The sequence below is a fragment of the Lampetra fluviatilis genome, chromosome 68, assembly GCF_964198595.1.
Source record: "Lampetra fluviatilis chromosome 68, kcLamFluv1.1, whole genome shotgun sequence".
Taxonomy (NCBI): Eukaryota; Metazoa; Chordata; class Hyperoartia; order Petromyzontiformes; family Petromyzontidae; genus Lampetra; species Lampetra fluviatilis.
Genome location: NC_136342.1, coordinates 5,293,600 through 5,321,598, shown reverse-complemented (window position 1 = coordinate 5,321,598; position 27,999 = coordinate 5,293,600). Strand labels below are relative to the sequence as shown.

Sequence of the window (27,999 nt, the reverse complement as noted above, 5' to 3'; positions counted from 1 at the left end):
ATCTCGGCACGGCGAAGCCGCGAACTGAACTCGTAGGCGGCTTATTAAGATTGTTGCTTCTCGATATCATTGTTGTTGTTGTTTATGTTTTAGTTTGTTTACGTTTTAGTTTAGAATCTTAAATAATTAATATTTAACGCGGCGCCTCCCTACGGATGGATATCGGCGGCGGGTGTCACGAGGAATCCGAGTCGCGAGGTTTGAGGCGATTTAAGTTTTTTTTTAAAGTTAAAGTTGTTTTAAAAGTTGTCGTCGTGCTGCTGCTGTTCGTCTGTTGCCGCTGTACGTTTTGTAAACGATTCTAGCAACAACAAAGACGTTAAATAAGTAAATTAGCCGCTGCGATTCGGTTACAAAGAGAGAGAAAAAAATTAGCGCGAAACCTTTAACACTCCACCTCACGCTCTTAACGTTCTTGTAACCCACACGAACTTGCTTGCGAATAACAAACTTTTAAAGTGTTGTCGGCGACAAGAGACGTTTTTAAACGATAAACAAAAGTGTTTTAGTCTTTAATTCCGATCGCCGAGGAGGCGTTGCGTCCTAGGCCTTTAGCCTGAGGCCTTTCCTGGCCGCCGTGAAACTCCCGAATTATATTTAAAAAAAAACTAAAACAAATTAAACTTTCAACGTTTTAAGTGAACGACGACTCAAAGTTATCGCTTGTTGCGGTGTTAGTCAGGCTGTGTGTGTGTGTAATGTTATTGTTTAATAAGCGGGGGGGGGAGGCGGTTAAAGTGATCGTGAGCGATCTGCTCAGCACCCACAATTTAACATAAATTTGTATTTAATTATACACGACGACTTTATTGTACTTCTGTGTATTTCTAAACGACGATTAAAGTTGTTAACGTCGCTCAGTGAACTTTGTTCGCTCCACGTTAACGTCGATTACTCGTGGCCGTGAAAGATGATGAAATGTGGAGGCCGTGGCTGACGATGTTTGTATTTTATCAGCCGCGATTGTTTATTGTGTTTAACAAGCGGCCTGGATATCACGAATGATAGCAGCTCAACCAAAGTGGCTTGTGTCATCATAATCATCATCAAAATCATCATAATAATCAAAATCATAATCATCAAAATCATCGTGTGGCAATAATGTGTAGCAGCACAGAGACACAGACACCCATAGAGACACACACAGACACACATAGACACACAGACACCCACAGAGACACCCACACAGACACCCACACAGACACCCACACAGACACCCACACAGACACCCACACAGACACCCACACAGACACCCACACAGACACCCACAGAGACCCACACAGAGACACAGACACCCACAGAGACCCACACAGAGACACACACAGAGACACACACAGACCCACAGAGACACACAGACACCCACAGATACAACAACAGAGTGAATTAAATAAAAGCGTGTAAAATAATAAAATACAAAATAGTTTAGTTTATTCTGTGTGTCTCTGTGGGTCGCTGTGGGTATCTGTGGGTGTAAGTGTGTCTCTGTGTGTCTCTGTGTGTGTCTGTGTCTCTGTGTGTGTCTGTCTGTCTCTGTGGGTGTCTGTGTGTCTCTGTGGGTGTCTGTGTGTCTGTCTGTGTGTCTCTGTGGGTCTCTGTGGGTGGCTGTGTGTCTCTGTGGGTGTCTGTGTGTCTCTGTGGGTCTTTGTGTCTCTCTGTGTGTCTCTGTGGGTGTCTGTGTGTCTCTGTGGGTGTCTCTGTGGGTGTCTCTGTGGGTGTCTCTGTGGGTGTCTCTGTGGGTGTCTCTGTGTGTCTCTGTGGGTGTCTCTGTGTGTGTCTCTGTGTGTGTCTCTGTGTGTCCCTGTGGGTCTGTGTGGGTCTCTGTGTGGGTCTCTGTGTGGGTCTCTGTGTGGGTCTCTGTGTCTCTGTGGGTGTCTCTGTGGGTGTCTCTGTGGGTGTCTCTGTGGGTGTCTGTGTGTCTCTGTGGGTCTGTGTGTGTCTCTGTGTGGGTCTCTGTGGGTGTCTGTGTCTCTGTGTGTCTCTGTGGGTGTCTGAGTGGGTGTCTCTGTGGGTGTCTTGTAACTCAATTTTAACCCACTTCCCAATGTGGTATCGACTGCAAACTTGGTATACTTATGTCGTACTGATGACAATACTATATTCTATCATAAAAAAGAAAAACAAATACATTTTAAACATTCATTTTTATATGTTATGTTTCGGCTTGGGTCTAATTGTCCACGCTCAACTGACGTTGGCTGTAAATCACCACGGCCCCTTACGTTATGGCAAGCTTCGGGGCCACTTCCTGGAGTCGTGGAGTTCTGCCATTACTCGTAGGGTACATTTCATAAAAGCGTGTTTTTAAAAACGTTTGTTTAAATATCATTTATTTATTTCACCAGTTAAGGCCCCAACGAGCTGCTGTAGCTTTTTTACAGAAGCGCGGACCTGCCCATCACGAATGATAGCTCAACCACGTGGCTTGTCGTCATTACGTGGAAATTTACAGTAGCAGGCAAATACTCTAAATGCATAGAGACCCATAGAGATACATAGATACAGAGACCCACAGACATCCACAGAGACCTATAGAGACCCATAGATACAGAGACCTATAGAGACCCATAGATACAGAGACCTATAGAGATACATAGATACAGAGACCTATAGAGACCCATAGAGATATATAGCGATATATAGAGACTCAGAGATATATAGACCCATAGATACAGAGGTGCAAAGAGACCCATAGAGATACATAGAGACACATAGAGACCTATTAGAGATCAACAAAGTGGCTTATCATGATCACGTATACATTTATAGCAGCTTCCAAAGACTCTGAATGCATGCTGCTGATTCTAAACGTGGAGGGGAATAACCCAAGGATCCAGAGAAAAATCTACGCGATCATTGAGAAAGAGAGATGCAGACTCCAAATATACAGCTGCAGGCGTCAGGGTCGGGATGGAACCCACGACCTCCTGTATCCCAGGCGAGGTAGTAAACATCTAGCCACCGGGACGCCCGCAATATTAAGCGGACGTTGTACGGTCCGTGTCAGGTGGTGGAGGGGATGAACGACAGGTTTAGTCGGGGCGTGAACATGGCCCCAACTCAAACATCTTTGGTTCTTTCGGTAAAGTCCCATAGGTACAAAATAAATTGAATCACGATGTTTTGGGCGCAACACAAGTGACCGTCAACCACAGAGACACATAGACACCCACAGCAATAAACTATTGCTGAAGTGGGCAACTTCAACAGTCACAAAAACTTCACTTCTAGATTCAATTATGAATCGTAATGGAGTTGAACGCAGCTTTCGTTGTCGGTGTATCGCCGCCGCAGGGTAGGCGATGGATGTCTACCGTATTAGAACGACGACCCATGGGCTGACGATGTTATAGCCGGTGTGTTTGTGTGTGTGTTGAATGTCTTTACCACCGCCGTACGTAGCCGACCGTGGCTAATAGGAGGTGCGGGGATGAAGGACAATAAACTAAACGCAACAAGCAGTTCTAAAGAAACTAGTTTTCATTTAGCATAGTAGTGTACTACCTCGCCTTGTATTGTATAGTGTCGTGTATAGTAGTGTATAGTGTAGTATAGTGTACTGTAGTGTGTAGTGTAGTGTATCGTAGTGTATAGTGTAGTATATAGTGCAGTGTGTATAAAGTAAATGTACCCCAGGGTACCAAATAATACAAAATGGGCGAGGTGATTAAATATTCTATTTCTGGGACACTTTTTTTTTTCCCAGGGGTGTTACTCAACTCCTCGACTGGGGTAGCAATCAATCCGAAATCAGTGCCACACCCCGCGATGTGGAAACGCCAGACAGCATAACAAAAATCTGTTATCGAAAAATGCAACGTTGAAGAGTGCATCGTGTACAGCTCGTCGAGATGAGTCAATTGCCACTTCTCCGACCATCAACAGACTAAGAATGACTGCGTCACGGACATTATGTGAGAGCCGGGGTACCGCCATGAGGTTCAGATGTTGAACTTCTTTTCCACCGTACGTTGTCGACCGTGGCTAATCAGAGGTGCGGGGGAAGGACACGAAACTAAACACTAAAAGCAGCAGTGAGTGTTTTATTGCAAGTGAGATCGTATTTGATTCATGAGTCGAGCGACAATGTTCCGGCAATATTTCTGTCGTAGTAAGACCCCCCCCCCCTCCACCACCACCAAACATCTGTTCCGCTCGCTTACCCCGGGGAAAGTCTCGCTGAGTCTCAAGGCTCTCTCTCAGGAGGGTCCTGTTCGTTTTTCTTTGCGCAGTAGCGGTGGCGATGTTCAGCATTTGGTATTTGTCTTGGCCAATACCAGTTACATTTTGTGTGCGTGTTTAGCCTTCATAGGTGCTCCTCTAACAGCACTTTCCCCAAAAGTCTGTTAAGGCTATATGGGGGGGGGGGGGGGGGGTCTTTGGTTAGCTTTGGTGGTAAGATGTTAACTTCCTCGCCTTGTATACAGGAGGTCGTGGGTTCGATCATGGCCCTGACAACTTAATATTTGGGGTCTGCGTGTCTCTCTCATTACGGTGGCTAGGAGATGTTAACTACCTCGCCTTGTATACAGGAGGTCGTGGGTTCGATCATGGCCCTGACAACTGCATATTTTGGGGTCTGCGTGTCTCTCTGTACCTGTGGTTGTGTGAATTGTTCTCCTGGTCCTCCGGTTTTCCCCTCCGCATTTAGAATCGACATCACGCGCTGAGAGTGTTGCCGCTATACATCTCCACGTGATGATGATGATGAGTCTCTTCGTTGAGCTGATATCATTTGTGATGGCCATGTCAGGGCTTCTGAAAGAAGAGCTCTGCAGGAGATCCAAGATGATCGGGAGACTTAGGGGGGGAGGGGGAGCTGTATTTAAAAAAAACCGGCGGACATTCACTCATCGTCATTATTTTAAAAAAAGTTATTTGTGCACATTCTTGCATAACATTTTTAGGTGTGGTGTGTATGTGTTTGAAAGCGCTTTAAATGTTTTTACTATGTGAAATTGACATTAATAAACATACAAATAGACACAAAATAGATATCCTAACCTAAAAAAAGTTATCGTATTTACTGTAGCGTACTTACTACTCCCATCATCTCAATAAGACTGCATCACGGGGTGATGTTAGCAGTCGTACTACGACTACAACGCTCTTGTTTCAACACAACCGTGCAGTTTGACGATCGCCCGACTTATGACAACGCTAAATTTACATAAAGCAACTTTCGCCAGATCGCACCGTCTCTATATTAATTGTTTTTACATTACCGAAGTTTATTACGTCCAGATGTTTCCATTGTTTTAAGTTGTATGTACGTAGTGTTTAATGTACCGTATATTCAATTTGCGTGTGGCTACTTGTGTGCGTGCATGGCTACACGTGTGTGTGCATGTGGCTAGGCGTGTGGTTACAGGTGTGTGTGCGTGCGTGGTTGTGTGCGTGGCTGTGTGCGTGCAGGGAGACCATGGCCAGAGTCGCAGCCAATGGCCGGAGAGACGCACGGCAGCAGCCGGCCAGCGCACGCCGGGACCACCGCAAGGGCGGCCACACCCACGGTAGGGCCGGCCTCCCGTGGTGCCGTGCACATGCGTGGTAGAGGGGCGGTCGCCACTATCTGCCCGCCTGCTCTCTTCTGGTAGTGCCCCGAGTGGTGGGTGCTGGGGGCCCACGTGGCATGCCGTCAAAAAAATATAAAAATGTTTTAACTACAGAGACTCCTCTACTTACGAACATTCGACTTATGAACTTTCAGAGATACCAACAAACCTGTCCCCTATGTGTCCAGTTGCCTGTTCGGACCGAGAGGTGCAAGTTGAACTGCCGTGCAATAGATGGCGGTGGTGGCATCGACATCTGCAGAACGTGAAGAACCTGTTGCATCTACATCTGCAGGATGTGAAGAACCAGTGGCATCTACATCTGCAGAATGTGAAGAACCAGTGACATCTACATTTGCAGAACATGAAGTACCAGTGGCATCTACATCTGCAGAATGTGAAGAACCAATGGCATCTACATCTGCAGAACATGAAGAACCAGTGGCATCTACATCTGCAGAATGTGAAGAACCAATGGCATCTACATCTGCAGAACGTGAAGAACCAGTGACATCTACATCTGCAGAATGTGAAGAATCAGTGCCATCTACATCTGCAGAACATGAAGAACCAGTGGCATCTACATCTGCAGAATGTGAAGAACCAATGGCATCTACAACTGCAGAACGTGAAGAACCAGTGGCATCTACATCTGCAGAACGTGAAGAACCAGTCGCATCTACATCTGCAGAACGTGAAGAACCAGTGGCATCTACATCTGCAGGATGTGAAGAACTAGTGGCATCTACATCTGCAGAACGTGAAGAACCAGTGGCATCTACATCTGCAGGATGTGAAGAACCAGTGGCATCTACATCTGCAGGATGTGAAGAACCAGTGGCATCTACATCTGCAGAATGTGAAGAACTAGTGGCATCTACATCTGCAGGATGTGAAGAACTAGTGGCATCTACATCTGCAGAACGTGAAGAACCAGTGGCATCTACATCTGCAGAATGTGAAGAACCAGTGGCATCTACATCTGCAGGATGTGAAGAACTAGTGGCATCTACATCTGCAGGATGTGAAGAACCAGTGGCATCTACATCTGCAGAACGTGAAGAACCAGTGGCATCTACATCTGCAGAATGTGAAGAACCAGTGGCATCTACATCTGCAGGATGTGAAGAACTAGTGGCATCTACATCTGCAGAACGTGAAGAACCAGTGGCATCTACATCTGCAGAACGTGAAGAACCAGTGGCATCTACATCTGCAGGATGTGAAGAACCAGTGGCATCTACATCTGCAGAACTTGAAGAACCAGTGGCATCTACATCTGCAGAACGTGAAGAACCAGTGGCATCTACATCTACAGAATGTGAAGAATCAGTGGCATCTACATCTGCAGAACATGAAGAACCAGTGGCATCTACATCTGCAGAACGTGAAGAACCAGTGGCATCTGCAGAACATGAAGAACCAGTGACATCTACATCTGCAGAACGTAAAGAACCAGTGGCATCTACATCTGCAGAACGTGAAGAACCAGTGGCATCTACATCTGCAGAACGTGAAGAACCGGTGGCACCTACATTTGCAGAACGTGAAGAACCAGTGGCATCTACATCTGCAGAATTTGAACAACCAGTGGCATCTACATCTAGATCATGAAGAACCAGTGGCATCTACATATACAGAACGTGAGGAACCAGTGGCATCTACATCTGCAGAACGTGAAGAATCGGTGAAATCCACATCTGAAGAACATAAAGAACCAGTGGCATCTACAGGAGATTGTGCAACTTTTAAAGCCATTTCCCATGTGTAGTGTACATGCCGTACAGCATGTTTGGGTTCGACAGGAGTAATGTTGGATTTGCGTACAGACCTGGACCCTAATTAGTTTGTAAGTAAAGGAGTCTCTGTATTTAGATTTTTCCAGGTAAGGCCCACTGAGCTATGTAGCTGGTTTTCAGAAGCGACCCCCTGGCCATCGCAAATGATAGCAGCAACTCAACAAAGTGGCTTACATGGAGGGAAAAATCGGAGGACCCAGAGAAAAATTCACGCGACCATCATGGGGAGAGAGAGACGCAAACTCCAAATATACAGCAGCAGGCATCGTCAGGGTCGGGATTAAATCCACGACTTGCTGTAAACCAGGCGAGGTAGTTAACATCTCCTAGCCGCTGTGATGATGAGAGAGACGCTTGAGGATAATCACGCGCGTCGGAAGGTGTCCGCGGAAGCCGTGCGCACGCTAATTTTTGTTCCCCCCCCCTCGTTTAACTCGTCAGATCGCAAGCAAAGGAACGCCGCGGTCCACTCCTCCAAGGCGAGCAGAAAAGGTGCGGGAGGCCGTCGCTCGTCACACGCGCACACACGACAACAACAACAATAACAAACAACAACAAACAACCGCCATTCACCGCCAAGCGGCGTTGACGTCACCACGGCGCCTGTGCCAGGCCACGTGCGCAGCAGCTTTGCCGCAGACGAACTGCGGAATGGCGATGCCCCCTCGCCGATCGCGTCAAGGGGCTCCGAGCCACCGCTGGGCACGCCCCGGTTGTTATATTTGTAGGGCTGTTACAGAGAGCCCGTTATGCATGGCAGCCTATGGTAAACAAGCACAGTGGGCGGGGCTACGTCAGTGCACGGGCAGGTGCCCTCTACGACGTCCGCGCTTCGGACGTTACGATCCCCCGGGGCCCCACCCCTCAGGGAGGGGGGTGTATAAAAGGGGAATGTATCGGGGGGCTCGGGAGTGATGTGTTTCCTAAGAAGAGAAGACGGAAGACGTCCTAGATAGAGCCCTGGTCTCCCCCTGGTACGCTGTCCTTATCAGGACCGCGCAGGCTCGAGCCAGTGGCGTGGTACCAGAGCCAGAGCCAGTGCTGGTCTGGACTCTGGGTACCGGGCCCGACTGACCAGTGTCGGGCCAAGATAGCCTCCCCTAGCCCATTAGTGGAGGACTCAGAGGCAGGCTAGGGTGAGCTAAGAGGTGTGTCCTCAGATAGACGGGTGAGGGGGCCGATACCCCCTCAGTGTGTATGTCACAAGGTGTGGTGTTAAATAAACCAGTGTGCCTCCAACTATCCGGTGTGAACGAGTCGTGAGCGTTACTACATCTGGCGTCAGAAGTGAAACAAAGTACGAACATGGATACACGCCGGACGACTCGAGTCGGAGTACCAGGGGCGGAGGACACCGCTGCAGTTGGAGAGCCCGAGACGGCTGAAGATGCCATCGAGCAGCCGGGGCTGGGTGCATCCACGCCACAGCAGCTGGAGGAAGGGGAGCCGTCGACGGAGGGGCTGAGGCAGGCGCACGCGAAGCTGGCCGAGCTGCTGTACGCCGCAGCCGCCATGCTCGACAACATCACGCGGCTGGGGGCTGCGGGACCGCCACGGGGCGACAGCAGCCAACGACCACAGCGCCTTCCCGCCATTTCAACGGAGCAACATTTCGAAACTCCCGCCATCGCCGCAGCTGCTGTTGAGGGCGTGGCCGCTCTAAGCATCGCGTCCAACGGCGGGAGTACAGTACCTGCCGCGTCACCACGGGTGCGACCGGCGATGCCATCGCTGCTTCGGGCCGACGCTGAGTCGAGTGAGGGAGACGAGGGAGCGCGATCGTCCTCTGCAGCCGCTGCCTTACATCAGCGACTGCCTCCGCTCAAGGAATTTGTGGGCGAGGAGGGCGACTGGGGCGGCTTCCAGCGGCGCTTCCTCGCTCACCAGGAGATGGCACAGTGGACAGACGCCGAGGCTCTCCGAGCACTGCCAGCACTCCTCGACAGCGACGCCCTCGCCACACTAACATCGGCAACGAAGGAGAGGCGTTCCACGCTGCGGAAGGCGATGCAAGTGCTGTCCGCTGTGTATGGGCCACCATCGGACTGTCGTCAACTCTTTTACGATCGCCAGCGGGGGACGAAGGAGTCGCCCCTGGCGTACCGTACAAGCCTCCTGGCGCTGGCAAAGGAGGCCTTTCCACGAATGGACGACGACGGGATCGACGCCATGGTGACAGAAAAGATACTTTTGCTGGCGGACGACTTAGACATCGTCATTGTCGCACAGGACGATGCAGAAATGTGCTCCCTCCAAGCGGCCCGTCTCCTCCACGCAAACCTGTCCTCTCAACGACGGAAGGCCAGCAAGGCGGCGAGCGGGCGCGCCGTCGCTGCGGCCACCCTCCCGGCGGAAGAGGTTTGCGCCATCAACCATCGACGGCAGCACGGAGCGGGAGCGTGGGAGGACCGGGCCGGTTCAAGCCATCTACAACATCCATCGTCGCCACCAGCGCTTCCACGCTGTTATAACTGCGGCATCCGGGGCCACGTCGCCTCGGGGTGCCGCTCTCCTCGGCAGCGCGGGACGACACCTCAACGGGACGCCGGCCCTCGTCACAAGCTCCACCATCATAATCCGGCGAGTCGCGGCACCCCTCATGTTTGGCCCACGCACACGCCCGTCACACACTCAAACACCGCAGCGAAGGGGGGGCCAATATCGCGTACCATGGCACCAACACGCACCGCTCTGGGTACTCACATTGAACCCAGCCAGTGGTCCGTGTTGGCCCATCGGGTTGTAGCCGCGTCGTCGGGGTCGTCGGCCGTTGTGGGTCACATCGATGGGGTCGAGGTGCGCATCCTGGTCGATACAGGGGCATCGGCGACCATTATTTCGGAGTTGATTTATAACATTCTCCCTGCCCAGAGCCGTCCTTTGATGCCTGTTAATGTACCATTCTTTGCTGCTAACGGGGGTTCACTTGGCATCATCGGACAAATTCGAGCCCAGATTTGTGTCGGGGATATTAAATTATCTGGGCCGATTTTTGTTTCCTCCTCGCTGGCGGTTCCGTGCCTGCTGGGGACGGACTTCCTGGCCAAAATGCCGATTAGGATATTAATCGACCAGGGATGCATTGAGCTCCCATCGGGCCGACGCATGGCGTTTCTGCCATCCCCCGCTACGAGCCGGACGGCGTGCGCGACGGTGCCGGCGTTCGTAGATAGAACGGTGCGCGTTCCTCCGGGGGCGCAAATGTTGATCCCCTTGAAACTTCGGCGGCCCTTCGCTAAGGGCATTGGGGCTCAAGGGGTTCTGTTGGGACCGTCTAGGGCCGGGGTCAGTGGACCTAATTTACTCCCGGCCCAGACCATAGTGAGAGGGGAAGGAGAACCCTTCATCGCGGTCCTCAATGTCGGCTCGCAGACGGTGGTGGTCCCACAGGGGACCGTGCTTGCTCACGCAACGCCGGTGCCCTGTGAGGAACCCGTCGCGAGTCATGTCGGCGCTGTCCCTGCACCGCGGCCACATTCGGACAGCGATGAAGGGTGGCTCGAGGCGCTTTGCGCGGGATCGACGGACCTCTCAAATTTAGAGCGCCAACGTCTTAAGACACTACTGCGGGAATTTTCCGACGTTTTCAGTCGGGATAAATACGATTTGGGCTGCACTCATCTGCTGCGTCACCACATTGATACGGGTGACAGCACGCCAATACGCCAGAATCCTTTTCGGTTGAGTCCCGCCGAAAAGGACCATGTCAAATCGGCTGTTGATGACATGCTAGCCGCCGACATCATTTCTCCCTCCAACAGCCCTTGGGGAGCGCCGATCGTCCTGGTTAAGAAGCAGGACGGTTCGTTGCGGTTTTGCGTTGACTTTCGGCGCCTTAATAAAATTACGGTTGCCGACGCATACCCGCTCCCACGGATGGACGAATCGCTTGACGCCTTGGCGGGAGCGCGATTCTTCTCCACATTGGACTTACTTTCGGGATTCTGGCAGCTTCCTCTGGACGATGATTCAAAGCCTAAAACTGCTTTCCGTACTCCGCACGGCCTGTTTCAATTCAACCGGTTGCCGATGGGCTTACACTCAGCGCCGGCAACTTTCCAGCGGTTGATGGAATTGGTTTTGGCTGGATTGCAATGGGAGTCGTGCCTGATTTATTTGGATGACGTTATTGTCTTTGGCAAAACTTTTGATGAACATCTCCAGAGGTTGCGGGCGGTTTTCCTAAAGATGCGGGCTGCTAATTTGAAATTTAAGCCCCAAAAATGCCATTTGTTACGCGAGTCGGTGCGTTATTTGGGGCACATCGTGGGGCGCTCAGGTATTTCTACCGATCCCGCCAAAACGCAGTGTGTAAGCTCCTGGCCGACTCCCACCTCAGTGGGAGAGGTTAGGAGTTTTATTGGGTTTGCGTCGTATTATAGACGCTTCGTCGCTAATTTTGCGACTATCGCCAAACCCCTACATGCTTTGACATCTAAAGGGGTTCGGTTCTGCTGGGGTCAGGAGGAGGAAGCTGCTTTTTGCTCCCTTCGGGACGCTTTGGTAAACGCTCCTCCCCTGATTTACCCTGATTTTTCAAACCGTTCTTGCTCGACACCGATGCGAGCAACACGGGTATTGGGGGCGTGCTCTCCCAGGTGGTTGACGGCGTGGAACGTGTGGTTGCGTACGGCAGTCGGGTGTTGTCTCCAGCGGAGCAACGGTATTGTGTCACCCGTAGGGAACTGTTGGCAATTGTCCATTTCGTCCAACAGTATCGCCGATATCTGTACGGTCGGCATTTCACCGTCCGCACAGATCATGCGGCACTGCAGTACGCCCTGAGGGTTCAACAGCCATCGGGACAATTGTCCCGATGGTTGGAGGTCCTCCAGGATTACGATTTCAAAACCACATACCGTAAGGGCGTTCGCCACACCAACGCGGACGCTCTGTCACGCTTGCCAACCACCTCCGAGTGTGCATGCCTCCTGGGGTCTGGACGTTGCAGGCCTCCAGGGGACACATCGGTACCTGTCTTGGCGGCCGCCAACGACGACGATGCAAGGGTTCCTAATTCGATCGAACAACAGGGCAAAGATTCCCTGTTGGGGTTGCCCGTCATTGAATGGGGGCGCCTCCAGATGGAGGATGTCTCCCTCCTCGGGTGGCGACGTCGCGTTGGCGGTGCGGCGGGGGGAAAAAGAGGTGCTTCCGACGCATGGGAAATGTGCCAAGGTCTGCTAATGCATTGGGACGGGAAGTCACGTCGACATCGGCTGGTTGTCCCTACTGGGTTGCGGGGTAGGGTGGTATGGGCCGCTCATGAGCGCCTCCTACACCTGGGGACCCAAAAGACTCTCGCCTTGCTGCAACTTGATTTTTACTGGCCTGGCATGACGAGGGATGTTGGGGATTTGTTGGGATCGTGCCCTCAATGTGCACAACGCAAACCGCCGGCACGGGAGTCTAACCCGCCCTTGCAATCGATCAAAGTGTCCAGGATAAACGAGCTGGTCGCTCTGGACATTTTGGGACCATTCCCCGCCACCCCCAGAGGGAATAGATATTTGTTGACGGGTGTCGAGTATTTTACACGCTGGCCTATGGCCTGGCCTCTGGCCAACCAGTCGGCAGCAGCCATCGTGGAGGCCTTTGTTCAGGGTTATGTCCTGGACAAAGGTGCTCCGGAGAGGCTGCTGACCGACCAGGGCAGAAATTTTTCCGGTAAACTACTCAGACAAGTCTGCGATCTCCTGGGCACAAAGAAAATTCGGACCTCCCCATATCACCCACAAACTGACGGGATGGTCGAACGTTTGCATCGCACCATCTCGTCCATGTTATCACAACAAGTTTCGGACTCGCAAACGGATTGGGACCTACAAATTCAGGGGGTCTTGGCGGCGTACCGGATGGCACCCCATGCGGCTACGGGGTTTTCTCCCTTTTACCTCATGTACGGCCGAGAACCAGACCCGCCTGTTCGTGCCCAGTTGCGGATCCCTGTGCCGCAGGGAAAAACTAATCTGGCTGACCACGTTAAATTTAATCTGGACAAATTGACCGAGGCACGGGATGCTGCAATGCAAAACTCTGACCTCCGTCAGAAGGCAAATGAGCGCCTCAGATTGAGTCGAGCGCACATGCTGCAGTGGAAGCCGGGGGACAAGGCATGGTTGCACTGCCCCCAGGTGCCACTGGCAACCTCCTCTAAACTGGTGCGGCCGTGGCGGGGCCCTGTGGAAGTGGTGGAGGTGTTACGTCCGCAGTGCGTGCGCATCAAGTGGGGGAAGCGGCGATGGTTCGTGCACCCCTCCAGATTAAAACCCTTCGCTGCGGTACACAACCCCACTTCACACGCGCGTGGCCAAACATGTGGGGGGTCGGCCGACTTGCTGGGTCCGTCTCCGTCGCTCTCACCTAATGCCTTGCCGGCTGTGCCACCTTCAGGAGCATCAGGAGTGACGGGCTCACGCCCGATCACCCCTCCTGCGGATGCCGAGGGTCACGCGGAGTCAGAGGAATGCTCACCTCAAGACGGACAGTCGCCACCTGATGGTCCGCCACGCGGGGTTACCCCGTGTGAGGGGCCCGCTGCAAGGACGCGCGCTAAAATGCGCAAACTGTTGTGAGGCCGGAAAATGTGTACATAGCTGTTGTGTTTATTGGGTGTTGTGTGGATGGTGTGTCTCCCGCTCCTCGGATGTACATATGTTGGGTTCACCGTTTGTTGTGTGTGCGGGGTGGGTTCCCTGCTGGTTGTATATAAGCTGTTTTTTTTACGGAATTCGTATTTATTCGGGGGGGTGCGACGGGTTGTTTCTCATCTTGTTGTTGTGTCTTGTTCTGGTTCCTGTTATGGTTCAAAAATAGTGAGGCACACGTCAGGGGGTGAAGGCACCTTTATTGTCAAATTTTTGTATGTTGGCAGCCGGGACGGCTGCATGCTATGTGGGGGGGAGTGATGTAGGGCTGTTACAGAGAGCCCGTTATGCATGGCAGCCTATGGTAAACAAGCACAGTGGGCGGGGCTACGTCAGTGCACGGGCAGGTGCCCTCTACGACGTCCGCGCTTCGGACGTTACGATCCCCCGGGGCCCCACCCCTCAGGGAGGGGGGTGTATAAAAGGGGAATGTATCGGGGGGCTCGGGAGTGATGTGTTACCTAAGAAGAGAAGACGGAAGACGTCCTAGATAGAGCCCTGGTCTCCCCCTGGTACGCTGTCCTTATCAGGACCGCGCAGGCTCGAGCCAGTGGCGTGGTACCAGAGCCAGAGCCAGTGCTGGTCTGGACTCTGGGTACCGGGCCCGACTGACCAGTGTCGGGCCAAGATAGCCTCCCCTAGCCCATTAGTGGAGGACTCAGAGGCAGGCTAGGGTGAGCTAAGAGGTGTGTCCTCAGATAGACGGGTGAGGGGGCCGATACCCCCTCAGTGTGTATGTCACAAGGTGTGGTGTTAAATAAACCAGTGTGCCTCCAACTATCCGGTGTGAACGAGTCGTGAGCGTTACTACATATTCTTAGGTTTTTTCAGTAAATTCACGGTTGTGATTTTCGCAGCGGCGGCAGCGGCCTTTGTCTCGCCATCGCACGACAAAGACGGCAGTCACGGCGGTCGTCGCGCGGCGCTTGCAGACGCTGCCGCTTCTGCGGCCGTCTGGAACGCTCTTCCCCTTCCGATGTTGGAAAGCTGCTGGAGCTGTCATCTAGATGGAAATCGTCGAGATTGACAAACTATATTCTTGGTTCTTTCGGTAAAGTCACGTAGAAAGGAAATAATAAAATAATAAAATAAAACTATTAAATTCTCGCGACGTTTTAATTGTAACACAAGCAATCATCATTATGATAATCATCATGATGATTGCTTGATCATGATGATCATTGCTTGTGTTGCAATCGAAACGTCATGAGAATTGTATTGTTTTATTCTTATTATTTTAATATTTCCCTTCTACGTGACTTTACCGAAAGAACCAAGAATATGAATCCCTGCAGTCACGAAAGCTTTAAATTTAAAATTAACAAACTAGTTTAGCTGGTTGTCCTTCACCCGCACCTCCGATCAGCCACGGTTGGCTACGTACGGAACAAAAGAATCTCAATTTTGGAGCTTTCGTGACTGCAGGAATTATTCTTTGGTTCTTTCGGTTAAGTCATGTACAAAAGAAGTTCAACGCACACGCGCGCACATTCTTTCATCAACGCCTCTCTCGCCTTCTCTCTCTCTTGTTCCAACAGAGCACAAGCGTACAGCCGTGCCTCCACGATCTCCTCCACCACCTCCGTCCCCACCTCCTCCCGCTGCTGCTCCCCCTCCTGCTGCTTCAGCGGCGGCCAAGCCGTGCTCCACGCAGCCTGCGGTGCGGCGCTCCAGCCGGCAGCGCCGGGTCAAGCTCAAGTTGGACCCCAGTGAGGAGTGTGAGTGCTGCTGCTCGCACCCCACCACCACCACCACCAGCAGCAGCAGCAGCGACGACGACGATCGCCACGAGGTGGCGGTGACGTCAACACGGTGCCCGTGCCAGGCCGGGTGCACTTTGAGGCTTTCGCGTGAAGTGTCGAAGGGCCCCGCAGGCAAGAGGTCACGGGACAGACCCTGCAGGTGGTGCCATGGGTCGACTGACTGAGATGACCGGCAGATTCACCAGCTGTGCGCTCCCCTACGGTGCCAGGCTAGGTGCAGGAGGTCACGGGACAGACCCTGCAAGTGGTGCCATGGGTCGACTGACTGAGATGACTGGCAGATTCACCAGCTGTGCGCTCCCCTACGGTGCCAGGCTAGGTGCAGGAGGTCACGGGACAGACCCAGCAGGTGGTGCTATGGGTCGACTGACTGAGATGACCGGTAGATTCACCGGCTATACCCCCTGCTGTGCCAGGCTAGGTGCAGGAGGTCACGGGACAGACCCTGCAGGTGCCATGGGTTGACTGACTGAGATGACCGGTAGATGCACACCAGATGTACCCCCCTACGGTGCCAGGCTAGGTGCAGGAGGTCACGGGACAGACCCAGCAGGTGGTGCCATGGGTCGATTGACTGGCAGATTCACCAGCTGTACCCCTACAGTGCCAGGCTAGGTGCAGGTCATCTAGAACGGAGCCCGCAGTACAACGCGTAACGACGTGATGCTGCCCCCGATCCACAAATACGAGGAGGAGACATCAGGGATAACGATGATGATGATGACGACGATGATGATGACGACGATGATGACGACGATGATGATGACGACGACGACGACGACGATGATGACGACGACGATGATGACGACGACGATGATGATGATGACGACGACGATGATGATGACGACGATGATGATGATGACGACGATGATGATGACGACGATGATGATGACGACGACGATGATGATGATGACGACGACGATGATGATGACGACGATGATGATGATGACGACGATGATGATGACGACGACGACGATGATGATGATGACGATGATGATGATGACGATGATGACGATGATGATGATGACGATGATGACGATGATGACGATGATGACGACGATGACGATGATGACGATGATGATGATGATGATGATACACTCCTACTCCGCTACTGCTCCTGACGCGGTGCTCTGGGCTTGAGCACCTGAATGTGACGTTGTCGTCGTTGCTCCGCATCGACAGAAGGAAGTTAAGAATGGGAATGTTTTATTTGTCCTGGAGAAATCTGATGAGCTGTGAAGTTGTTTGTCACAGATGCCCCCTCCCTCACCACCCTCCCTCTCTCACCTCCCTCACCTCTTCCCCCCCCTCCCTCACCTCACCTCCCTCCCTCATCTCCCTCACCTCCCTCCCTCACCACCCTCCCCTCTTCCCCCTCTCCCTCACCTCACACCTCCCTCACCTCCCTCACCTCCCTCACCTCTCTCACCTCCCTCCCCACCTTCCCTCCCTCACCTCCCTCCTCCCCTCCCCTCCAGGTGTGAGGAGGAAGCCGGTGATAGTGAGGAACGTGCAGCAGCAGAAGGGGCAGGTGGTGGTGGAGAAGGAGGAGATGGAGGAGCAGCAGCAGCAGGAGAAGGAGGTGGAGGTGGAGCAGGAGAAGGAGCAGGAGAAGGAGGATGTGGAGGAGGTGGAGGAGGATCAGCAGGAGGAGCAGGAGGTGATGGCGCCAGTAGAGGAGGTGAAGTTCTCCACGGACGTCAAACGCGTCCTCAAGCCGCACGTCTGCCTGGTGAGTGGAGGTCGCGTTGCTGCACGAAGACACTTGCCACTTTACAACGACACCAACAACAGCAACTGGTTTTATGGTTACCCAGGTCAGAGCCCACCGAGCTGCGTAGATTTTCTTCAGAAGCTGTCACGACGAAGTGGCTTATCATCATCACGTGGAAATTTATAGCAGAAGCCAAATACCTTAAATGCTTGATGTCGATTCCAAATGTGGAGGGAAAAGCCGGAGGACCCGGATAAAATTCCGTGCGACTATGGGGAGAGAGACATGCAAACTGCAAATCTACAGCAGCAGCAGGCGTCGTCAGGGTCTGGATCAAACCCACGACCTTCTGCGTACCAGGCGAGGTAGTTAACATTCCTAGCTGCTGTTGTGTCCTACAAGAACAATGCGTGTGTCTGTCTGGTCTTAGTCGCCCTCACGGGGAATGGAAGTGTAGCAGTTAGTGCGCTGCGCTACCAACCCAGCGACCCAAGTTCGATTCCCGCCCACGGCCACCAACAGCAGTGTCGATTATTCAAACCGGTCCTGGGCCTCCCCAAGGTCGACTCAGCCTCAAATGAGTACCTGGTGCGGTGTGTAAACATCACCACTGGGGAGACAAAGGCGGCCGGGCGTGGTGTTGGCCACCCACCACCTCACGTGCCGTGCCGGCCTTCATAGGTGCTGCTACACGCTAACAGCACTTGTTTATATTTACGTCTGTATTCGTGTGTGTGTGTGTGTATCCGTGTGTTTGTGTGTGTATCTCTTCGTGTCTGTGCGTCTCTTTGCCAGTGTCCATGTGTAGTGGGTTCTATTGAGGGGCACACTTTTATCTGGAGGCAACAACGTTTTATTGACTAACACAACGGGCAAGTCTACACTTAGCGGGAGAACGACTAAGGGTGGTGACCACCACAGATAGCTACGCAACTACACACGGGAACACGATACAATATAATCAGCCAGGTCCGCTAACACGCTGCCCGGCTCTCGACGGCTTGTCCGATGCCCGAAGACTTGGCTGGCAGATTCCATTCACTGGGACGGCAACAACGACAAACCCCGCCTGCTTCTCCGCACCAGAACCCTTGAGAATCTTCTCAGGGGTTCTGGCTCCCCATCACGATCACGTGTCCCTTTGGGGGGGGGCGGGGGATGGCCCCTTCCGCCTGGTCCGGTCACGTGTCCTCCCGGGTTCACCCAAGGGGGGCCGTGTCCTCACCCGCCCGCTCTCTCACCGTTGCCGGGGCTGTGCCCCTACAGTCCCATTCGTCACTTGGCACTGTCGCTGACCTCTAGTGACACTTAGTACGTCACTACGCATGTGCATATTCAGGCTGGCTTGCTTACGATCCATCCTGGGTTCGAACAGGCTGGGTCGTGTGAGGAGCTCGCAAATCCTCGGTGAGCCAACGCGGCCTTGCCAGCCAATGCTGGCAAGGCTGCGTTGGCGGTGTCACGTAGCCCGCATGCCCAACCACGGCCTGGCCTCAACGGGCATGACATGGGCTGGAGAAGAGAGGACGTGGAACTGAGTGGACTTGCCGATGATCGGTACCGTTGGTGTCAAGATCGGCCTCTGTGGAGGAGGCTCGTGAAGGACGCTGCTACTTCCTAGTTGGAGGCAGTCGCCCCCCAGCAACAACGGAGGGCGGAGGAGCGATGCTCAACAACGAGCGGAGTGCCGGGTGGCTAAAGCACAGCAAGTTGGTACAGTAGGGGGCACAGGTGGTGCATCAGCCAGTCATCTCGGTCATCTCAGTCAGTCGACCCGTGGCACCTGTTGGGTCTGCTCCGTGACCTCCTGCCAGCGGGCGTTCGACACTTCACATGATAGCCTCAAGGTGCACATGGCCTGGCACAAGCGTCGTGGTGACGTCACCGCCACTTAGTGGCGAATGGCGGTTGTTGTACCTATCTCTGTGTATCTGTCTGTGTGTGTCTCTGTGTGTGTATGTCTGTGTGTGTCTCTGTGTGTGTCTCTGTGTGTGTATCTATCTTCGTGTATCTATCTATGCGTGTCTCTGTGTGTGTGTATCTATCTGTGTATCTATGTGTGTCTCTGTGTGTATGTTTATCTCTGTGTATCTGTGTGTGTGTCTATGTCCGTGTTTCCCACCCCCCCGCAGGAGTGTGGCAAGGAGTTCCGCCAGTCCACCGACCTGTTCCGCCACCAGACGCTGCACACGGGCGAGCGGCCCCTTAAGTGCGGCGCATGCGGCAAGAGCTTCGCCCTGCAGGCCGACCTCAACCGCCACGCCATCATCCACACGGAGCAGCGGCCCTACGCCTGCCAGGTGGGCCCTCCTCTCAACCACCACACTCACACTCAGTCACACACAGTCACACACACACACAGTCACACACACACAGTCACACACACACAGTCACACACACACACACTCACGCCATCATCCACACGGAGAAGCGGCCCTACGCCTGCCAGGTGGGGCCTCCTCTCAACCACCACACTCACAGTCACACACTCACACAGTCACACACAGTCACACACACAGTCACACACACATACAGTGACACACACAGTCACACACCCGCACAGTCGCACGCACACAGCCACACACACACAGCCACACACACACAGCCACACACACACAGTTACACACAGTCACACACCCGCACAGTCGCACGCTCATTCACTCGGCTTTCTCATCGATCAGAAGAGATCGCTTCGCTGTCGCTCTGTCTGCCTGACGCTCCCTGTCTCTCTCCATCTCTCTCCATCTCTCCCTTTCTCCGGCTCTCTCCATTTCTCCGGCTCTCCTCTCCCCCATCATCTCTCCGTCCCCTCCCCGTGTCTCCGCGCGTGTGCAGGAGTGCGGCAAGGCGTTCCGCTGGTCCCAGAACCTGGTGCACCATCGGCGCTCGCACAGCGACGTGCGCGAGTTCCAGTGCGAGGGCTGCGGCAAGGGCTTCAAGCACCGGCGCACCCTCGTGGAGCACCAGCGGGCGTACTGCGCACACGGCGCCGGCCACAACGGTGGGGCGCGGCGCGGTGGTGACGGTGGTGACGGTGGTGACGGTGGTGACGGTGGTGCGCGGTGGGGCGCGGTGGGGACGGTGGTGATGAGTGAGTGGAGTTTGTGTGTTCTACCCCTGTTCTACAGAGTGAGTGAGTGGAGTTTGTGTGTTCTACCCCTGTTCTACAGAGTGAGTGAGTGGAGTTTGTGTTCTAACCTTGTTCTGCAGAATGAGTGAGTGGAGTTTGTGTGATCTACCCCTGTTCTACAGAGTGAGTGAGTGGAGTTTGTGTGATCTACCCCTGTTCTACAGAGTGAGTGAGTGGAGTTTGTGTGATCTACCCCAGTTCTACAGAGTGAGTGAGTGGAGTTTGTGTGTTCTACCCCTGTTCTACAGAGTGAGTGAGTGGAGTTTGTGTGTTCTACCCCAGTTCTACAGAGTGAGTGAGTGGAGTTTGTGTGTTCTACCCCTGTTCTACAGAGTGAGTGAGTGGAGTTTGTGTGTTCTACCCCTGTTCTACAGAGTGAGTGAGTGGAGTTTGTGTGATCTACCCCTGTTCTACAGAGTGAGTGAGTGGAGTTTGTGTGTTCTACCCCTGTTCTACAGAGTGAGTGAGTGGAGTTTGTGTGATCTACCCCTGTTCTACAGAGTGAGTGAGTGGAGTTTGTGTGATCTACCCCTGTTCTACAGAGTGAGTGAGTGGAGTTTGTGTGTTCTACCCCTGTTCTACAGAGTGAGTGAGTGGAGTTTGTGTGTTCTACTCCTGTTCTAGTGAGTGAGTGGAGTTTGTGTGATCTACCCCTGTTCTACAGAGTGAGTGAGTGGAGTTTGTGTGACCTACTCCTGTTCTACAGAGTGAGTGATCCCCCTGCTCTGCATGGGTTTCCCTCCGGGGTCTCCGCTCCCCTCCCATAGCTAAACCCACACCCACAGTGGAATTGGTATCGACTGCAACCACATCCCCCACTGCTCAACAATTCCCTGCAACAAACTCCTCAACATTGCCACCGCCTACTGCAAGAACACTTGACAGGACGTGCGTGTGTACGTTGAACTTCTTTCGCAGCGCCGTGCATAGACCAACCGTGCTAATCGGAGGTGCGGGGGGAAGGAAACTAAACACATAAAGTTGTTCTAAGTAAATTAGTTGGTCAATGTACATGATTTGATAGTGTGTGGCTCCCGGCGACTTCCGAATATCGGAAGGAAAGAGCGTTCCAGACGGCCGCAGAAGCAGCGACCACCACCGTCTGGGTTCGACGGCGAACAAAAAGCCGCTGCTCCGAGGGCGACCGCGTGATGACGGTTTATAGCTCCCCGTTGAAATCGGCGGCGAGGTGTAGCGGTGCATTAGCAGCAAGCCACTTTGTGTGTGTCTGGTGCGAGCTTGTCGCGTATCCGTTTGGCAAAACCGGGAAGCCAACGCGGCTCTGCGAGCACCGGACGGACACGGTGGGATCTTGCGGTAGCCGTCACCACACGCAGCCGGAGAATATTCTTTGCTTTTTCGGTGAAGTCACGTAGAAGGGAAATAATACGATAAGAAAAATAAAACAATAAAATTCTCACGACGTTTCGATTGCAACACAAGCAATGATCATCATGATGATCATGATGATGATTGCTTGATCATGATGATTGCTTTGTGCGTGCGACGAGTGCGACCTCGTAACGTATTTTGTGTTCGGCAACCCTCAACCCCCCCCGCTTGCGTCCCTGCAGGCGACGGCGCTGCGACGCAGGCGGTGAAGCAAGAGCGGCTCGACGGGGGGGAGGCCGGCGTCGAGGTCAAGATGGAAGGTAACGCGGGGGGGGGGGGCGGGGGGGGGCGGTCTGGAGTGGCAGCAGATGCTGGGTGGTGGTCATGCTCGATACCGGCGTTGAACCGCACCGGAATTCCGCCACTACCTCAGCCATCACAACTACTACAGCCACCACAGTTACCACCGCTACCACCGCCACCGCCGCTACAACAACCATTGCCGCCACCACAGCCACCGCCACCACCACTTCCGCCGTTACCGCTGCTACCACCGACACTACCGCCACCGCTGCTACCGCGAAAATGATTGTGGCAGCAGTCTGCCAGTAGGGTTGGCGATACTGCTGCTGCCGCCGTGTGGCGTAGCCACATTCGGTTTAACACCGGGCACTCAATGTTCCTAACCAACGCTGCCCACTCCCCCCCCCCCTCCCCGCTCTGCCTCAACAGACCCCACGAAGACGCTCTGCCTCGAGCGGCCGCGCGGCGACGAGCCGCCCCCCCCTCCCGCCATCGTCGTCGTCGGCCCCCTCCTCCTCTCCGCCGTCGTCGCGCGTCCCGCCCCCCGCCGCCGGCGCCGCCGCAAAGGCGCCGCGCCGCGGCCAGGCCAAGCGCTACGCCTGCCCGCAGTGCGGCAAGGCCTTCCGCCAGTCCACCCACCTGCTCCGTCACCGCTCGCTGCACACGGGCGAGCGCCCGCTGCGCTGCGGCGAGTGCGGCAAGGGCTTCGCGCTGCCCGCCGACCTGCGGCGCCACGCCGTGGTGCACGCCCCCCAGCGGCCCAGCTACGCCTGCGACCTCTGCCCCAAGACCTTCCGCTGGCCCCACGGCATCGCCAAGCACCGCCAGACGGCGCACGCGGCCCGCGGCTCGGAGCCCTTCGGCTGCGGCACGTGCGGCAAGGGCTTCCGCTCCAAGGCCTACCTGAGCACCCACCAGACGGTGCACCGCGGCGAGAGGCCCTTCGGCTGCGACGGCTGCGGCAAGAGCTTCGGCTGGATGGCGAGCCTCCGGGCCCACGTGAACCACGTGCACCTGGGCCTGAGGCCCTTCCAGTGCGAGGAGTGCGGCAAGACCTACAAGTCCAAGCACGGCCTCCTGGAGCACCGCCAGCGGAGGCACGCCGGCGGCCTGCGGCCCCACCCCTGCGGCGCCTGCGGGAAGGCCTTCGCGACGGCCGCGGCCGTCAGCATCCACCGCAAGACCCACGCGGCGGAGCGCGAGCGGCGGCACGTGTGCGGCACGTGCGGCGCCGGCTTCTTCCAGGCGGGCACGCTCGCCAACCACGTGCGCACGCACACCGGCGAGCGGCCGTTCGCGTGCGAGATGTGCGGCGTCGCCTTCACGCGCTCGGACCACCTGCGCAAGCACGTGCACACGCACCTGGCTGGCGGCGGTGGCGCCGGTGGCGGCGGCGGCGGGCGCAGGGTGCTGTTGGGCGAGGATGCCGTCGCCAGCGGCGGCGGCGGAGGTAACGCCGGGGGCGGATGCCACGTGGGTGGTGGCGGCGGCGGCAACGCCGGCGGCCACATCGGTGGTGGCAACATCGTCGGTGGCAACATGGTCGGTGGCAACATTGGCCACATCGGCGGTAGCCACATTGGCGGCGGCAACATCGGCCACATTGGCGGTGGCAACATTGTTGCCGGCAACATGGGCCACATAGGCGGCGGCCACATCGGCGGCAACATCGGCCACATCGGCAGCGGTGGCGGCAACATCGGCCACATCGGTAGTAGCCACATCGGCGGCGGTGGCGGCAACATTATCGGCGGCGGCAACATTATCGGCGGCAACATCGGCCACATCGGCGGTAGCCACATCGGCGGCGGCAACATCGGCCACGGCCACGGCCACGGCATGAGCAGCGGCAACATCGGCGGCGGCATCGGCAGCAGGAAGCTGCTGTGGTCGGGCGGCGCTGACGGTGGCGGTGGCGGCGGAGTCCTGGCCTATGGCGGCGTGAAGGTGGCCGGAGGTGGCGGCGGCGTGGGTGGTTACGGCATCGGCGGGGGCATCGGCGGCATCGGCGGCGTGGGCGGCGAGGGGCTACCGCTGTGGGTGACTGCGCCCGGCATGCAGCCGTACCCGGGCCGCGCCGTCAGCGTGCTCACGGCGCCGCCGGCACCGGCGACCGCCATGGACGTCAAACTCTCAGCCGTCCTCTTCCAGGAGGGCCTGGCGGCGGTCGCGGCTGGAGTGAACGTGTTCAACTGACGCGGGGGGGGGGGGGGGAGCCGGTTCTGCACGATGAACCGGATCGGCCCGGTGAGGCCAGATTGGCCCCGGTGAGCCCTGCCGGATTTCGGCCCCGGTGGCGGTGGCTGGACGGTTTTGCCGGGGCGAACGTGGAGGGAGCCGTGCGGTTTGCCACGGTGCCGATATCCGGTGATGCAACACGGTCGGTCCCGACTTTGCGTCGTGGCGCTCTCGGTTTGGCCACAAGTTTGTAAAGTTTTGGTGCCCCTAGGGGAGATCACTCGGTGGCAGCAGCAGCATCGCCACCACCCCCTCTGCTGCCACCACCTGGCCGGACCCCTCCTTACAACGAGGTGCTGAGACTCACCGGTGAGACCTTCCAGAGTGAAGTTGAAGAACAACCCAAGCCTCGGCACCTCCGCCGCCGCCATTCAGGATCCGCCGGACAATTTTTTTTTGTATCCTGGGGGTTTGTTACCCCCCCCCCTCTCCTCCGTGTGTCGCCGTTGTTGTACAGAAGCTTTTAATTTGTGTCTGCCACGGTTCTAAGTCTCGACGTTCGCAATTCCTCAGTGCTCTCCTTGGGGGGTTTCTGGTTCCCCCCCCCCGCCGCCTATGATTTTATTCCCCTACTGTCGTCGGCTGTGAGGGATGGAGGCGTTCCCCGCTCCCCCCCCCCTTGCCGACCCCCCCATTAATGCGTGGATGAACCACAGATGGAGCTGAAAGGCAGCCACAGCAATTGCCCAAGCTCTGGCGGTGTCTTGTATACAGGGACTCCTCTACGTACAAACGAGTTGGGTTCCAGAGGTCTGTTCGTAAGTCGATATTTTCTTAAGTCTTCACTGCTGTCGAACACAAACATGCTGTACGGCATTAATTCTAGATTTGAAGCTTTCGTGACTGCAATTATTCATATTCTTAGGTTTTTTCGGTAAAGTCACGTGGGTAAAAAAAATTAATTAATAAAAGTAAAATAAAATAAAAATTCGGAGGCAACACAAGCTTCCGTCTTCAGGTGGAACCGTCACAGCCACGACAGCTGTATCAAGTAATGATTGATATCAAGTAATGATTGATACAGCTGTCGTGGCTGTGACGGTTCCACCTGAAGACGGAAGCTTGTGTTGCCTCCGAAACGTCGTGATTTTATTTTACTTTAATTAATTTTAATGTTTTACCTACGTGACTTTACCGAAAAAACCTAAGAATATGCTGTACGGCGTGTACTCTAAACATGGGAAATGGCTTTAAAAGTTGCACAATCTCCTGTAGACGCCACTGGCTCTTCACATTCTGCAGATGTAGATGCCACTGGTTCTTCACGTTCTGCGGATGTAGATGCCACTGGTTCTTCACGTTCTGTGGATGTAGATGCCACTGGTTCTTCATGTTCTGCAGATGTAGATGCCACTGGTTCTTCACGTTCTGCAGATGTAGATGCCACTGGTTCTTCACGTTCTGCAGATGTAGATGCCACTGGTTCTTCACGTTCTGCAGATGTAGATGCCACTGGTTCTTCACGTTCTGCAGATGTAGATGCCACTGGTTCTTCACGTTCTGAAGATCTAGATGCCACTGGTTCTTCACGTTCTGCAGATGTAGATGCCACTGGTTCTTCACGTTCTGCAGATGCCACTGGTTCTTCATCTACTGCAGATTTTAGATGCCACTGGTTCTTCATCTACTGCAGATTTTAGATGCCACTGGTTCTTCACGTTCTGCGGATGTAGATGCCACTGGTTCTTCACATTCTGCAGATGTAAATGCCACTGCTTCTTCACGTTCTGCAGATGTAGATGCCACTGGTTCTTCATCTACTGCAGATGTAGATGCCACTGGTTCTTCACGTTCTGCGGATGTAGATGCCACTGGTTCTTCACATTCTGCAGATGTAGATGCCACTGGTTCTTCACATTTTGCAGATGTAAATGCCACTGCTTCTTCACATTCTGCGGATGTAGATGCCACTGGTTCTTCACATTCTGCAGATGTAGATGCCACTGGTTCTTCACGTTCTGCAGATGTAGATGCCACTGGTTCTTCACGTTCTGCGGATGTAGATGCCACTGGTTCTTCACATTCTGCAGATGTAAATGCCACTGCTTCTTCACGTTCTGCAGATGTAGATGCCACTGGTTCTTCACGTTCTGCAGATGTAGATGCCACTGGTTCTTCACGTTCTGCAGATGTAGATGCCACTGGTTCTTCACGTTCTTCAGATGTAGATGCCACTGGTTCTTCACGTTCTGCAGATGGAGATGCCACTGGTTCTTCACGTTCTTCAGATGTAGATGCCACTGGTTCTTCACGTTCTGCAGATGTAGATGCCACTGGTTCTTCACGTTCTGTAGTAGCCACTGGTTCTTCAAGTTTTGCAGCTGGAGATGCCACTGGTTCTTCACGTTCTGCAGATGTAGATGCCACTGGTTCTTCACGTTCTGTAGATGAAGATGCCACTGGTTCTTCACATTCTGCAGATGTAGATGCCACTGGTTCTTCACGTTCTGCAGATGTAGATGCCACTGGTTCTTCACGTTTTACAGATGTAGATGCCACTGGTTCTTCACGTTCTGCAGATGTAGATGCCACTGGTTCTTCACGTTTTGCAGATATAGATGCCACTGGTTCTTCACGCTCTGCAGATGTAGATGCCACTGGTTCTTCACGTTCTGCAGATGTAGATGCCACTGATTCTTCATGCTCTGCAGATGTAGATGCCACTGGTTCTTCACGTTCTGCAGATCTAGATGCCACTGGTTCTTCACATTCTGCAGATGTCGATGCCACTAGTTCTTTACGTTCTGCTGATATAGATGCCACTGGTTCTTCGCGTTCTGCAGATGTAGATGCCACTGGTTCTTCACGTTCTGCAGATGTAGATGCCACTGGTTTTTTACGTTCTGCAGATGTAGATGCCACTGGTTCTTCACGTTCTGTAGATGCCACTGGTTCTTCACATTCTGCAGATGTAGATGCCGCTGGTTCTTCACGTTCTGCAGATGTAGATGTCGCTGGTTCTTCAAATTCTGCAGATGTATATATGCCACTGGTTCTTCATGTTCTGTAGATGCCACTGGTTCTTCACGTTCTGCAGATGTAGATGCCACTGGTTCTTCACGTTCTGCAGATGTAGATGCCACTGGTTTTTTACGTTTTGCAGATATAGATGCCACTGGTTCTTCACATTCTGCAGATGTCGATGCCACTAGTTCTTTACGTTCTGCTGATATAGATGCCACTGGTTCTTCGCGTTCTGCAGATGTAGATGCCACTGGTTCTTCACGTTCTGTAGATGTCGATGCCACTGGTTCTTCATGTTCTGCAGATGTAGATGCCACTGGTTCTTCACGTTTTACAGATATAGATGCCACTGGTTCTTCACGTTCTGCAGATGTAGATGCCACTGGTTCTTAACGTTCTGCAGATGTAGATGCCACTGGTTCTTCACGTTCTGCAGATGTAGACGCCACTGGTTCTTCATGTTCTGCAGATGTAGATGCCACTGGTTCTTCACGTTTTGCAGATATAGATGCCACTGGTTCTTCACGCTCTGCAGATGTAGATGTCACTGGTTCTTC

At 54.0% G+C, this 27,999-nt stretch overlaps 1 protein-coding gene across 1 annotated transcript; it reads left to right on the top strand.

Moving 5' to 3' along the window:
- Positions 1-23,827, top strand: LOC144952473 (uncharacterized). The gene is made up of 9 exons (XM_078882888.1): positions 1-32; positions 5,413-5,510; positions 7,793-7,843; positions 15,537-15,716; positions 17,240-17,493; positions 19,608-19,775; positions 20,311-20,476; positions 22,180-22,257; positions 22,670-23,827. Exons 2-9 carry the CDS (start codon positions 5,420-5,422, stop codon positions 23,692-23,694), a joined length of 2,013 nt encoding a protein of 670 aa, XP_078739014.1. The 5' UTR covers positions 1-32; positions 5,413-5,419; the 3' UTR covers positions 23,695-23,827.
- Positions 23,828-27,999: the final 4,172 nt, after the last annotated feature.

What these genes read in the sequence shown, in the direction of transcription:
- LOC144952473 (XM_078882888.1), top strand. Translation starts at nt 5,420, where the DNA reads ATGGCCAGAGTCGCAGCCAATGGCCGGAGAGACGCACGGCAGCAGCCG. An exon ending in CTCCAAGGCGAGCAGAAAAG is followed by an intron (nt 7,844 to 15,536) that starts GTGCGGGAGGCC and finishes TTGTTCCAACAG; the next exon opens with AGCACAAGCGTACAGCCGTG. An exon ending in TCAAGCCGCACGTCTGCCTG is followed by an intron (nt 17,494 to 19,607) that starts GTGAGTGGAGGT and finishes ACCCCCCCGCAG; the next exon opens with GAGTGTGGCAAGGAGTTCCG.